The sequence below is a fragment of the Parasteatoda tepidariorum genome, chromosome 10 (assembly GCF_982258835.1).
Source record: "Parasteatoda tepidariorum strain Cologne lab strain chromosome 10, Ptep-v5.0, whole genome shotgun sequence".
Classification (NCBI taxonomy): Eukaryota; Metazoa; Arthropoda; class Arachnida; order Araneae; family Theridiidae; genus Parasteatoda; species Parasteatoda tepidariorum.
Window position 1 is genome coordinate 28423921 of NC_141764.1, and position 14085 is coordinate 28438005.

Consider the following 14085-nt stretch of genomic DNA (forward strand, 5'->3'; position numbering starts at 1 on the left):
CTCTTCAGAAGTTCGAAAGACCCAGGCCCATCGGACTCAGCAACCACCAGCAGCCACCCAGAAGTTGTGCGTGAGGTCCCGCGCTCCTACTGCCTAATCCTACAACCTTACTGATCCACTAAGGTCTGTCTGGGCTTGGCTGTAAAAAGGGGTATTAATGACATTAAATAAAAACAATCGCAATAATTAAATAACAGGAGACGTAGTAGTACGCTATGGTTTCGTTCATGCATAATAATAAAATTATTAGAATTACAATTAATCTGATTACAGCTACACCAAGTGGAGTTCAAAAATAAGTTATAGCTAGAATAAAAATGGACATTGATTTATTGATTAAATTAAGTTAATATAATAAGTAATAATGATTTGATAAAACTGATAGTTAATATGATTATTAACATGTATATTAGAATGAATAGATTAGTTAGGGTTAAGCAATAACAGTTATAATTACATTAAATTTTCAAATTACAATTCAACTACATTGCATTGAATTACATATATATGTATATTAGTTACACATACATTAATTACATATTAAAAGCATTATGTAGGCGGTTAAATTATAGCAACTACCCTATACAACAATGATTTACAATAAAGATAAATCAAGTAAAATTAAAAAAATATTATCAATTATAATCATGAACTTATTAAGCTATTAGTTACGTTTTATGTTAGGCTTAATTATGCGATAGTTAATTATGTTAAATTGTAGTTAAGGCGAGACTTGGGTAGCAGTTTCCCAAAATCACTAAACATAGAGAAAAAAAATCTCATCTAGGAATCATGGAAGTCTGAAAAAACAAAACTTGGTTTCGTTATTTGCTTTCCAGCAGTCCTTGCTACTGGTTAGATGGAAGTGGTCATGACGCCTCCAGGGTGATAATGCTGTTTGTACAATGTTTCACCCAAATCATACTTGGAGATTTGGTGACTCCGACACGAAAAAATAAGTTACTATCTCATTGTATGCTAGCAGTAAAAATAAATTGGCCAATTGTGCACTTTTTATCACTGGCCTACCTCCATTGGGCTGCCAGTTGACCAAAACACCCCGTCCCTCTTATTAGAAAACTGACCCACTTCTTTCTGAAAGATCAAACTTTTTGTTGTTTAACCCTTTTAATTCCTACTTGGAGGCTTAGATATAAAAATTATTAAGTGTTACATTTAAGTAACACTTAACATTATTTTTTATGACATTTCTTGATGATTACAATCACTAGTATGACTTGACTAGATAAGTTCAAGTAACTGAACTTATCTAGTCAGCTGAACTAGATATGTTCAAGTACTTGTAGAAATGAACAAAAATTCTGCTGCGAGGATTATAATTCTATTTAATTTATACTGGAAACTAATAAGAATAATATAATAATATAATGCGGATATATAACAAATTTGCATGTAACGTCTCATGCAGAAGAAGCAATGAAAAGTAGAAGCTTAAAACAATAGACACAAAAATAAGAATTTCAGTGAGTTAAAGAAATTTTAACTCTGACATAAGATTTCGTTAAAAACATTTCTGCAACATCTGTAAAACGCATTTGCTTTCAGTTGGGTAATTGAATTGTCTCATAAAAGTTTCACAAGAAAAGTTAAATGGACATGCACTGCCTACTTCCATTAGTATTAAGTTTTTTTTTATTACATTTGTCAATTCCACACCATACCTTCCCCCCTGAAAAAGAATATTTTCTGTCAAAAATTTTGAATACGGCTCGTTTCCCTTCGGAACATACGCCATTTCCTAAAGAAAAAGCCTTTTTTTCTGAAAGAAATTTTTTCTTTCTATTTTTAATCTTTCGCGCATTTTTGAAATATTCATTATGAAATTTAGTTTTTTGTTTTATTATTTTAATGTTACATTGTTCTTTTTTCTTTTTCATTAGAATTTTGGGATTTTGTGCACTTTTCGTTATAATAATTGCCATGCAAATATAAAAGATCTCAATCTATATTTTTAGAATGATGGCTAAACAGAATGTAAAATATTATAACCTATAAAGGTGAGTAAATTAACATTTTATCGATGGAGAAAAATTTTTATAGAAAGGTAGATACTTTTTCTCATTTATACATTAAAATAAATATATTAAAAAATCGTAAATACTGATGTTGCAGCTGCTTTCGGTTCTAAATTTAAACATTATAATTTTTTCTTTGCTTTGGAAAAACTATGAAACTTAAAAGGGTTTAGAAACATGTATAGAAAATACGACGGAATAAAAGTATAATATTCGATAATTAATTTGAGAACTATTATTTGTAATATTTGCATTAAAATATCATGCGACATATTTGCTGTTCACTAAAATGCAACAACGGAATTGAAATTTGACATTTTGTAAAACAATTCTCTTGTTGACTTAATAAAGTTTTTTTTATGTAAATTCAAAAGTTATTTTAATGTTAAACAAATGTACATTAAAATAAATTAAAATAAATAATAATGTTAATGTAAAAGTTATTTTAATGTTTTTGAAAAATATTTTAAGTTTTTTAAATTTTTTTTCGCTATAAATATGACTATTTATCGATTGTTGTAGAAACATTTATTTAACTTTCTCGAGATCTTTATTTTACAAACATGTCCATGAGTTGATGTTGTCAAAAAAAAAAAAAAGGAAAAAAAGAAAGTGATTACATGTAAATGTTTGCATTTATATTGAAATTTTCGAAACGAAAAAACTTAATACAAGGAAGATAAACATTATCTCCTAGTTGAATTGTTATGAGTCTCTTTAACGAGTATAATTACGTTTTTTTTAATTATTCTTATTGAGTCCAATAATCTATATTCTTTTAAAATATATTTTTTCCAGAGACAAATCATCATATTTAAAATTCAAGTAAACTTTAATTTCGAAACGATTAACCGATTATCTACAAAACAGTTTATCGTAAGAAGCATTTGCTTTGTTTTTTTATAGAAAATACTGATTTAAAGGAAAATAATAACTGATGAGAATTAATTTTAAGTGTTGAGGCCGACTAGTAAATTCTAAGAAACCGCTCCCTAAAACTGAATCTACCTCTCAAAATTCAACATTGAGTCACGTGATCGATTAAAGAACTAAGATAAACTAGAAACTATTGCAAATGAATACATAAAACTTATAAAATAAAATAAAAAACATGAAAAACAAAGTTGAAGCAAAAACTTACTATTGACAGTTAGACGTACTACAGTACTTAAGATACTTCCAACTCCATTGCTGGCTTCACAAAGGTAATATCCACTGTCTGATTTTTCAATACCTCGAAAGTTTAGAGAACCATTTACTAAAATGTGAATGTGAGAACTGCTTACAATTGTTTTAAAATTCTGGTGAGCGTGATCTGAAATGAATTGAATGAAATTAAAGTTATATCGTCGCTTTGAAACTAAACCGTTGTAACTCAAAAAAGTCGAAAAATGAGATTTTTGGGTCATTTTGTGTAAAAAAAGTCACCCTTTTAGAAAAATAACCTGTTATCTTTATAGTTCCATTAAGTTAATTTCGAGAGCAGATAAATCATCCCCGCATTGCCGCGATTAGCATTAGCGCGGGAAGTTTGAAATCGCTCTCCTGAAATACTTGCTTTTTTGAGTTACCACGGTTTAGCTTCAAAGCGACGATATATGCACGAAACAAGTAAGCTAGATTACGCATGTTTTATAATTGCATTTTTGTCGGTAAATCCTTCAGCAATTACTTCTGGAAAGCTACAACCATACCATAATATTCCTATTAACCATAATAATTCGAATTGAACCGTAATATTGTGACAAATTAATAACTCGTACTTCTGTTTAGCTTGATAGGGAATGCAATTCAATTTAACACATTTTCACAATTTTATTTTATTTTATAACCGTCGTTGAACAGCCGACCCAATTTCATGGGCTTACGACTACTAATGTTCAACTCCGTAGCCTTCTAATTTTGAGCTCAATCCAGAAGACAAGGAAATTGCTGGTTCGAATATTGGGAGAAATTTGCCCTCGAGGAGGACTTTTTGATGGAACTAACCCGTATTTGCGTTACATGGAGAGGAAGAGCGCGAGAACCTCACACGGTTAGCCTTACGGCAAGGGGACTCTAACCCTTGATCCGTCTACCACTGAGGATATTTCACGTCTGCACTGTGGTTGGTGCGAGCCGCATGTGGAATTCGTATCGACTGGGTTTCGAACCCAGTTCACCTCATTGGAAGGCGAACCCTCTAGCCCTTGAGCCATCACGGCGTTACAATCATATTTATACAATTGCAGAAATTTTGAACAATATTAAAATTGAAGGAACATCCGAATATATGCAATTCATCCTACCAATGGGGCCTGGGTTCCCCGCGGCCAAAGACGGTGACTGATGCGCGTTGAACATTAGCAGTCGCAAACACAGAACTGGGTCAGCTGTTCAACGACAGGTATAAAAAATAAAGTAAAAAAAATTCAACATTAAACCGCTCAAATGTGATAAACCTATTATTCAATAAGTATTTACTTTTTCTTATTTTGTTCCTTCACTAAGTTATTTGCATCCGTTGTATTAAGTATAATTATTACAGTGTATATTATACACTGCAAAAAAATTAAGATCTGACTCTACAGTAAAAAGTAGCGACAATAAGATTGCCGATACTTCTATCTGTAAAACACATTTTCACCGGAACGTGTTTACGGAACAACGAGTCTAAAATACCCCAACTTTCATTGCGACAACTACCCTAAATTCTTTGAATCACTCTAATTAAATAAATATTAATGCAGAAGAAATACGGTATAATATTTACGGTAAAAATGGATTTTAGAGTAAAATGGATTTTAGGGATGATGCGTCCAAATTGCTGGTACTTCATACAGTAATTTAATCCGGAATTTTCTACAATATAGGTGAATCCAATAATGGTGCTTCTACCGTCACCAAATAATCTTATAGGCTTTTTTAAGTTTAGAAAAATAAAATTCTTAGTGGATTTTGCACCAAGATACAACAAATTTTTTCGTAGCTTAAATATTAAAATTTCTAAATTACTAATTTCCAACGTATGTCCAACGTTTTTAAAATACTTTTGTATAAATTATTCTAGTACCTGAAGCGACTTTCCAACGAATGTGGGGTTGTGGTACACCATCTGCTTGGCAATCAATCATGGCTGCTCTACCAGAGACAGCACTAATATCGCTAGGCTTTAATATCCATTTTGGTGGTGCTGCAAAAAACAGTGTATGTAGTATATAGTGTATATTGATATTATTTTATCGGTATTCATGTTAATAAACGTTTTCTTATAATAGCAAATAAAACCTGATGAATTATTATATGAAAAAAGCAACAACTTAGTTGTATGGTTGAATACATAACTTCGAATCAGTAACATCATTTTCAATATTATTATTTGAACTGTGATAATGTATGCTGTATCCCATTTGTTCCTAAGTACTGAAATTACTTAAACATTTATTCTAAAAAGACAGGAATCGACATCATTGACATAATGCACTTCTAAGTTTCATCCCTGCGGATCTCGGTAAATGAAGATACAAACCTTCTGGTAAAGAAGGGTGCAGTGGTTTTCCAAGTGCCCTTGAGAGCACTTCCTTTCCACTCTGTGAAACTTGCGACAAAAAGCCTTGATTCTAGGATTAAACAAAGAGTGCTATTTGACTCTGCCGGAAGTTGCTGGGCTTCCTTGACAAGAATTAGGGAATATCTCACTCCCATCGAAGTGCAGCTGTGGCACTTTTTATCTTTACATTGGTCGCAACTGTTTGACAAAATACTTGCTCTGGCTTGGATTATTCAATTCTTTTACTCAATGTTATTCATCTTGAATTGTGCTCTAAATTTGGGCTTTTAATCTTACAAGTTCAGAGACGTAAGATAATTCCAAAAACAGAATTCTTATAGTCAAATTTGCGGTATAGTCCAGATAGCGTTCACGAAATTTAATATAAATGTTAGTAACTCATGGAAATATATGATTTCAGCTAGAAAGAGTCAGGGAAATACCTTTGTCGATGATTAAGATATTATGATGGTAATTCATGATGGTCCATAATGGTACAACAATACATTTCCATGACGGTTTAATATATATTCTTGTTAGTTCAGCAGGAATACACCAGCAAAACAATTTATTTTATGATGAACCATCATAATTTAGTCCGAATTTTTACATTGGGTAGATGGCGGTTCATGATTGATCCAACATTTCAAAGAAACTAATGAAGGAAACTTCTGATGGTTCGACTTCAACAAATTAACAGGACAAGTAGCAATGTTTATATTGGACCATCATAAATCAGTTCAAATTCCTACATTGAGGTGATGGTTGTTCCATCAAAATGTTGGTAACGATGAAAATTATGATGGTTGATGATGGAATCATTGATGGTTACCAACAAGATTGCGTTGATCCATCATTAGAAAACCACTCAAAATTTTGACTAATGTCTTAGCAATGAACTATTTTGTTGTAAAACTGAGAAATCACGAAATATCTCAATAGTTTCAAAAAATTATTTTACTACGATACACATCTAGTTAACTTGGAATTTCATTCTGAATATGGAATTAATTTTTTTATAATTTTCTTCACGAATTCTCTTTCTAAAAAGCAAGCTCTTCTAGGTTTCAAGAATTCAAAACTTGGATAGTTGATATCACTGGCAGTAGTGCTTTGGCATTAAGGAGAACAACTTCAGAAACTCGTATTCGAAAGATTGACATTTCCCAGATAGGAAAACATGTTTAGTAAGTAAGCAGGACATGACATTTAGCGACGTTCACGATAGTATAAAAATCAATAATTATCATAATATCATATTTGATACTCATCGTTATAGGTAGTGATAACTTTTTTATTGTAATCGATATTCATTATTAACGATATTTTTTGTTTGTTAGCTAATGGTCGTAAAAAATAAAACTCAATATTTCAAAGCTTCATTACGATATTTAATATCGTGATAAACGATGAATGTGATACTGTGATTATTGAAATATCGCTTCGAAATATCTCTTTTGTGATATTTAGCACGATATTTTTAGATGCGTTGTCTAATTTTACCTCGACGTTTCATTTACCCCCCTGGCTTTTTTGTCAAAATTAATTTAAAAAAAATTATAATGGATATCTTTAAAATTATATCTATGTAATCGAAAATTGCCAATGATTAACTTAAAGTCTTACTGTTTGGCTGAAAAAGGCAAGAAAAAGAAACGTAGATGCACTATTTACCTTTGACATTTAATTCAGCACTAAATGAAGCTGTAGAAATATCATTCGTGGCGAGACAAGTATAGTTACCGCTATGCTTTTTGGCTAATGATTTTATAGTCAGGGTAGAAACGTAACCTTCTTCGGCAAATATTATTGAGGCTTCCAGACTTCTTTCATTGATAGGGAATCCATCTTTTAACCACTGAATGGTCATCGGACTATCTCCCGCAAGAACGATACAAGTAAAAGCTGTCCGCATTCCTTCGTGCAAATTATCCTGCAGCAGAAATCTGGCAACTTGGGGTTTTGCTACAAAAAAATTTTTTTTTATTAAATCATAAAATCAAACAAATTATATTTTAACACTATTATTTAAGCATGCATTAAGTAAGTAAATGTATTTTTTTACATGCAATCATTTTATTTTATTTATTTTCTCAAATCTAAATTATTGATGCTATCCAGTCATTAAGGTTGTTAAGTTTTAGTTTATCACTTGGCTTGGGATTGATTTCCTGTGCAGAAGGCTGAGTTTCTGATCGGACTACATTTTTTTTTACGTTCTTAGCTGTACGGAGTCTTTTCTTTAATGTGAAGTTCTTTGTGGTATCAGAACTGGAATTTAATTTTGCATGTTTTGGTGATGAAAGAGCGAGAAACGAAGGGTGGATGATTATTAGTAACATCAGCCTTCCAATGTGAATTGTCTAAATTGTAGTAGCATGGTGAAACATGTGTCAGTATTGTCTACGGATCAGCATTAAAATGAATCTTTGTCCTTAACTGGAAAAGTTTTCGCAGTGCCAGATGTTTAACTAAATATCCGAGATGATAACTGCAAACATTTACCAGCCCTATGGCTTAGATAGTGGTAGTGTAGTGAACATGAATCAATATTGTCTCCGGATTATCATTAACGATGAATATCATTAATGAAATTGCTTGTGAAGTTAACATCAAAAACAAATGTTAAATAACGATAAACAGCGAACATTGACAAAATTTATATTTAACTTTAAATAAAATAACTGCTTATTTTATATTAAAAGTTATACGGTTGATTTATTAAAAAATGCACAAAATAAATGTAAACATATTTTCCTTACTTCGAATAACTACTCGAAAAGATCGTGATGCTGGAATTTCTTGTGCTGATCCTCTAACCTCGCATGTATATACACCGTCATCGATGCCAGATAGCATTTCTTTAATCAATAGTGTCCCATTTGGAAACACGGATTGTTTTTGAGAGTCAGGAAGAGCTTGTTCATCTATAAAAAAATATTTCAATTCTTATAAATAATAGTAAAAACAAATCTCAGAGTTTGACGTCAATGAAATTCAGTTTAACTTATCTGCTATATTGAAACATGTCAAGTTGACTGCTTTGTAAGTTGATCCCATGCCTAAGATAACCTCAATTAACAAGAAAAGAATTTGCCCAGTAGTCAGTACATTTTCTGAGCCATTTTCGTTTTTAATAAAGTGAGCAAATAGTGTAAAAAGCTCACCTGCAACCTTTGATGGTCTCTTTCATACACAAAGTTGTGAGTAATAATGGAGTATATATTTAGCTCTTACCAATGCCTATTCACACCTTATATATATAAGTTATATTTTTAGTTTTAGATTAAAGTTGCAATTGTTTTAAATCAAGTGATGGTGGTTGTTCCAAAAATTAAGACGGATATAAAATATCAATTAAAATGAAAAAAGGAAGTATGTAGATAAAAACATATGGTTTTCTGTGTTCTCCCTAAGAAGCAAGTTTGTTTTATAAAGTTTCAAAATCAAAGTAATTACAAATTTTATAATTAGAATTGGTGATTAGAATCATAGTTTGCTGATTATCATGACTAATTTAACTACTAGGATTAAAACACACTCGCATCCAGAGATGAAGTCTTCTTTGTATTAATAAATAATCTAGATTCGTGTGCAGAAATGACTAATTGTAGTCTTTTTTTTTCTAAAACCATTATTTACAAATGTTATTATTTAAAAGTGTTTTAAGAAATTGCAGTAAAAGTATTTAAATGAGTTTGAAAAGTTTAAATTGTATTAAATGTGACGCCATTAGATCCCATGTAATCCTCAGTTAGATGATTAAAATGCCTGATGCCTGATATCCATTGTAATTTCCACACTGACTCGAAATATACAATCGTATAATAAATTTTTAAATTAAAAAAAAATATTAAGTGTAATAATTGTTCGTACGCAAGTTACTTCTTAAAGGAAATTTACCTTTTCTCCAGGCAATTGATTCATATGGATATCCTCCAAATGGACAATTTACTTTAAAAGTCTCTCCAGAGATAGCAGTCATATTACCGATGGATCGAATAAAAACTGGTCCAAAAACATTAAGTCTGTTTGAATAGCTACTTTCTCCTGCATCATTTCTTGCTTGGCATGTGTAAATTCCACTGTCGGTTAAATCAACTGATGTAAAATTTATTGAACTGATAACATCACCATTCAATGTTTGATATGTGTTGATTTGAACACCAGCACTGGTGGACAATGGCCAAATTCCATCCAAAGTCCATCGTATTGTAGGCTGCGGGTGACCTGTAGCCTCGCAAGTGAGGGAAACAAATCGTCCGGAACGAACCGTTTTTTCTGGAAAAGCTGTCCTAATGGTTGGTTTCAAATCTGAAAATAAATGAATAAATTTTTTTTTGATTTTTGGTGTCTACTTTTACTGTAGATATATTATAGTGATTATAAATAGGTAGAAAAATATTTTCATCTAAATGTTCCGCATTTTAGATATTTAATGAAATTTTATTAATCAGAAATTATATCTTTTAATTGACGTTCGAAAGACTGAGAATTAATGTATATCTAGAAGGTCTAAAGAGGCCAGTCTGACGATTCCCTGGCAGTTTATAGATTAATTCGACCTCCGAAATTTTAAAATATAACCATAATTAATTTAAGAGAAAATGTAGACTCGTTTATCGAAATTCTATGGTGTTAAACGAAAATATTTAATAAAATGGAAAACTGACTTTTCAAATATACTTACAGATTAGTTTCTTTGATATTTGCATTTCCTTTTCTCAAAAAAATATTATTATAGATATGCAGAAATATTCAGTTTTTTTAAAAATGAAACTATAGTACCTTATACCTACGAAAGAGTATCTTATACTTAAACCTATGGGAAGTATACCAAAAAATCAAGGTGACCACTCTGACCTCTCCCGTCATTCTTGTTATTAGATTATTTATACGTTTGCGAAAGGCTAGTATATGATTAAATTATCACTTAAAATGAACCACAATATGCAAAATAAAAGAAATACTCAATATTTTAAGTAATTTTTTTTGAGTTACAGAACAACGGAAAATGAGAGAGGCTGAGAAGGTCCCATCCATCTTTCTTGTTTTAAAACCTGTTGGTTTCAGGATTTCAATTGTTTGCTATTAGAAAAACAAATTAATGATCATGAATTGGCTAATTAATGTGCGTGTGTTTTCTAACCAATAAAATATTTCAATTTTACTGGAGAAATATTTTAATTACTTAATTTAAACACAAAAAACTTTACATGTAATTATTTTTCTTAATATTCTTCAGGTAAGGACGTTTGCATCCCCGGCGTCAAATCTAGTAATTTCATTGAATTTAATAAATCTCAAACAAATTTTTATTTAAAACAAAAGCTGTGCACCCTCAACGAAAAAAAAGTGTATTAACTGCGAAATGGTCAAAAATTCAAAAAGTAACTATATTATAACAGACATTTCAGTTTTGTATTAAAAGAAGTTTCCAGAAAATATACAACATGACGCACTTCATACTTGCGCTAACTCCCTTTCATCATTATGATATATAATACGAATGGCTTGTAAACAGTACATTAGTAATCAATATCCTCTTTTCGACTAATTATTATCTTTTCGACGGATAAGAAAACACTCTTTATTTAACACACAATCACAGAACATTATATTTATTAATGCTGAACTTAGTTCCCCAATTGCCTTTTTCCTTAATTCAGTTCCTCTTATTTTATCCTATAACATAAAATATTATCTTGAGATTTGGCAAAAGGCTGTTATAAGATCTATCTATTTTGTAGCAGCTGAGACAACAATAATTATAAAAAAAATAAAAATAAAATTTTTAAATACCACGTTATTGTAGTGGAGAATAATAATTAAAAAAACAAAAATTTGAAAAACAAGAAACGTGGGGAGCATGAAATACATAACAGTAACAGTATGTGTGCTCATGAGAATATGTGTATGTATGTCTGTAATTGTATCTGAATGCGGATGTGGTTGTGCATGTGTATGAGTAAGAAAATGTGTATATGTACTGTTATGTTTTTCATGCGCCCCACGTTTTTCGTTTTTAAAATTTTTGTTTTTTAATTATTATTCTCCACTACAAAAACGTGGTTTTTAAAAATATTATTTTTATTTTTATTTTTTGTTGTACTCACTTCCAAAATCTCAATTTTTTTACTCACTGCACACAAAATTTTTCAACAGACATGTGACACTAATTTGAAATAATCGAATGGACAACAAAGGACAATCGCGAAAATATTAATTTTTCTTCTTTAATTTTAATTTTATTTTATTTTGTATGTCTTTTTCTCTTCATTTTCATGTATTGTCATCCAATTCTGAACTATGTGCCAAATTTGAAGTCTGTAGCTAGTCAGGAAGTTAGTTTAAAATCGATTGCAAAATTCCACCAGAACAGACATACACGAGGGCAAGTTGATATAAACGCTGTAAAAATACAGAACATACAGAAATTTAATTCTAGTAGTGCAAAGAAATGCAAATTACCTCCAATGATGAGTTGAGAGGATGCCTGTGAAGAATAGATGTCTCGGTGAACAAAGCACTGATACATGCCTTGATCTTGTCTCTTAATTTGGCGTATCTGCAGTAGGAAAGGATTCGGTGAACTTACTCTTGGATTCATATTTATAGTCCGCATATCTTTCTTCCAGCTCACTATGCCATGGGGGCTGCCAGAAACGGAGCAATTGAATGTGGCAGTTTTTCCTATCTCTAATCGCAGTTCTGGTGGTGATACAGAAACCCGCAGAGCCTCTAAGATAAATAAAATGTTACATTATTTCACATATTAATTAATAAGAAAACGCCATGTTTAGTAATACTAAGCATGTGAATTTAATTCAAAATCGCGTTAGAATTAATGGCCTGCCGACCGGCCTGTGTAGGGGGCAGGGAACTGTCCTTGCATCAGAAAGGTCCTGGGTTCGAATCCCGGGAAAGGCATGGATGTTTCTTTTCCCTCTGCGTGTTTATGTCCTTTCTCCTTTGTGTGTGAATGTGACCCGCCCTATAAACGGGTTGTGGTTGTGTGAATGGTGCGGCAGAAGTCGAATTCCTGGCCATAGATGGCGCCACTGAAAAACAGGAACAATCTCACCTCCACTGCCTAAACAGGCATACGACAAAAAAAAATTAATGACCTGATTTTTTTAATTTTTCAAAATGCTGCCTGAAGTGCTAAAGCTAATATGTACATGTCACAAAGTACTAAAATTCTCCAGCGATAAAAAACACTATTTATATTATTATTATTATTATTAAGAACCATAAATATTTATTCTTCAAAAAAAAAAACATAGCTTTTATATGCTTTCAAAACTGTAGTAACATATATGCTGTAAATTAAACAATTCTGATCAGTAGTTTTTGATATTCTATATTGGCTGGAAAAAGGAGCACCACAGTAAGGACTGATAAAAACTTCACTTTGTTATACGTATTAGATCTTCAATTGGTACAATGCACTTGCGCATTGTGGATCTAATCGTATCATTATGATAAACTATTAAAGCCAAATTCCAATCACATAAGAACTATGTATAAATCGAAGCAAGGCGCAAACTATACCACTGCATTTATTAAGTTTAATAACAAAATTTCTTATGATGAACAATTGTTTAGTATGTGTTAGCTTCTGCTTTTTGCCATAAAATCGATTACATTTATAAATAATGTATATTGTTGTACCATGATAGATAATTGAAATATAAATTTTGTATTTTTTATTTTTATTTTTAATAGTAAAAGACTTTAAATTATGGTAACTTAAATGTCTTTTGAAAAATATATATTTTATTCTATTCAGAAGTAGAAAAAGTTGCATAGAATTCTTAAAACTATTTCTGTTAAGGATGTACAAATGTTTCAAAAGAGAAATGAAAGTCTGGATATCGTTGTAAAAGTCGCACTTATGGCCTTATAAGTAAGAGTCGTTTAACAATTAGGTTTGAAAATTTGTTTAATCTGAAAATGATGTATCTATATATATATTTCTCTTACACGGTGACAAAAGAAAGCCTCATTACAACTCCCCGAATGGCAACGCTAGAAAATTGACCAATGATTGCTGCTTAAAATGTCACATGCCAAATCTAGCTCAGATGGGTCAACATATAGCGCTTTTAAAAACGGAAACTGAAATAACCAGAGCGAGCATAAGCTAGGCAGAAGTGAGTAGTCTTTGTCGATAGATCTCTATTCGCGATCGCAACGCTCGAGTACGCCCTCTATCGGGAGCCTGTAAATATCAGACATTAATTTATCACGTTTTCATTTAGTTCTATCAAAATCATCGGCCATGACGGACGCCATTTTCTTAGCAGCAAATAAAAATCGAAATTTCCCTAAGGAACAGCTGAAGAACTTGAAAAAACTAACCAGAACATGCCAAACATTGAAGCAGAACACGCCAAGCATTTGAAGAACAATTTCTCAATAATTTTTACCTTTCTATTACCAACAACATAACTTACAATTTCATGATCACTTGCTGTTACAGATGTGTATATTACGGTAAAAAAAATTTTCTGTCTT

The 14085-nt window shown here is 31.3% G+C and overlaps 1 protein-coding gene across 1 annotated transcript in view; it reads right to left on the reverse strand.

The window, feature by feature from the left end:
- The window catches only part of LOC107452159 (cell adhesion molecule Dscam1), a 71698-nt gene that overhangs the window by 24627 nt on the left and 32986 nt on the right, over positions 1-14085 (reverse strand). Inside the window, exons 6-11 of the mRNA XM_043050066.2 lie at positions 12037-12306; positions 9469-9879; positions 8328-8492; positions 7240-7530; positions 5089-5208; positions 3178-3351 (exon numbers count right to left, since the gene is read on the reverse strand). Of these exons, the coding sequence (XP_042906000.1) occupies positions 3178-3351; positions 5089-5208; positions 7240-7530; positions 8328-8492; positions 9469-9879; positions 12037-12306 (1431 nt within the window). The remainder of the gene's footprint in view (positions 1-3177; positions 3352-5088; positions 5209-7239; positions 7531-8327; positions 8493-9468; positions 9880-12036; positions 12307-14085) is intronic.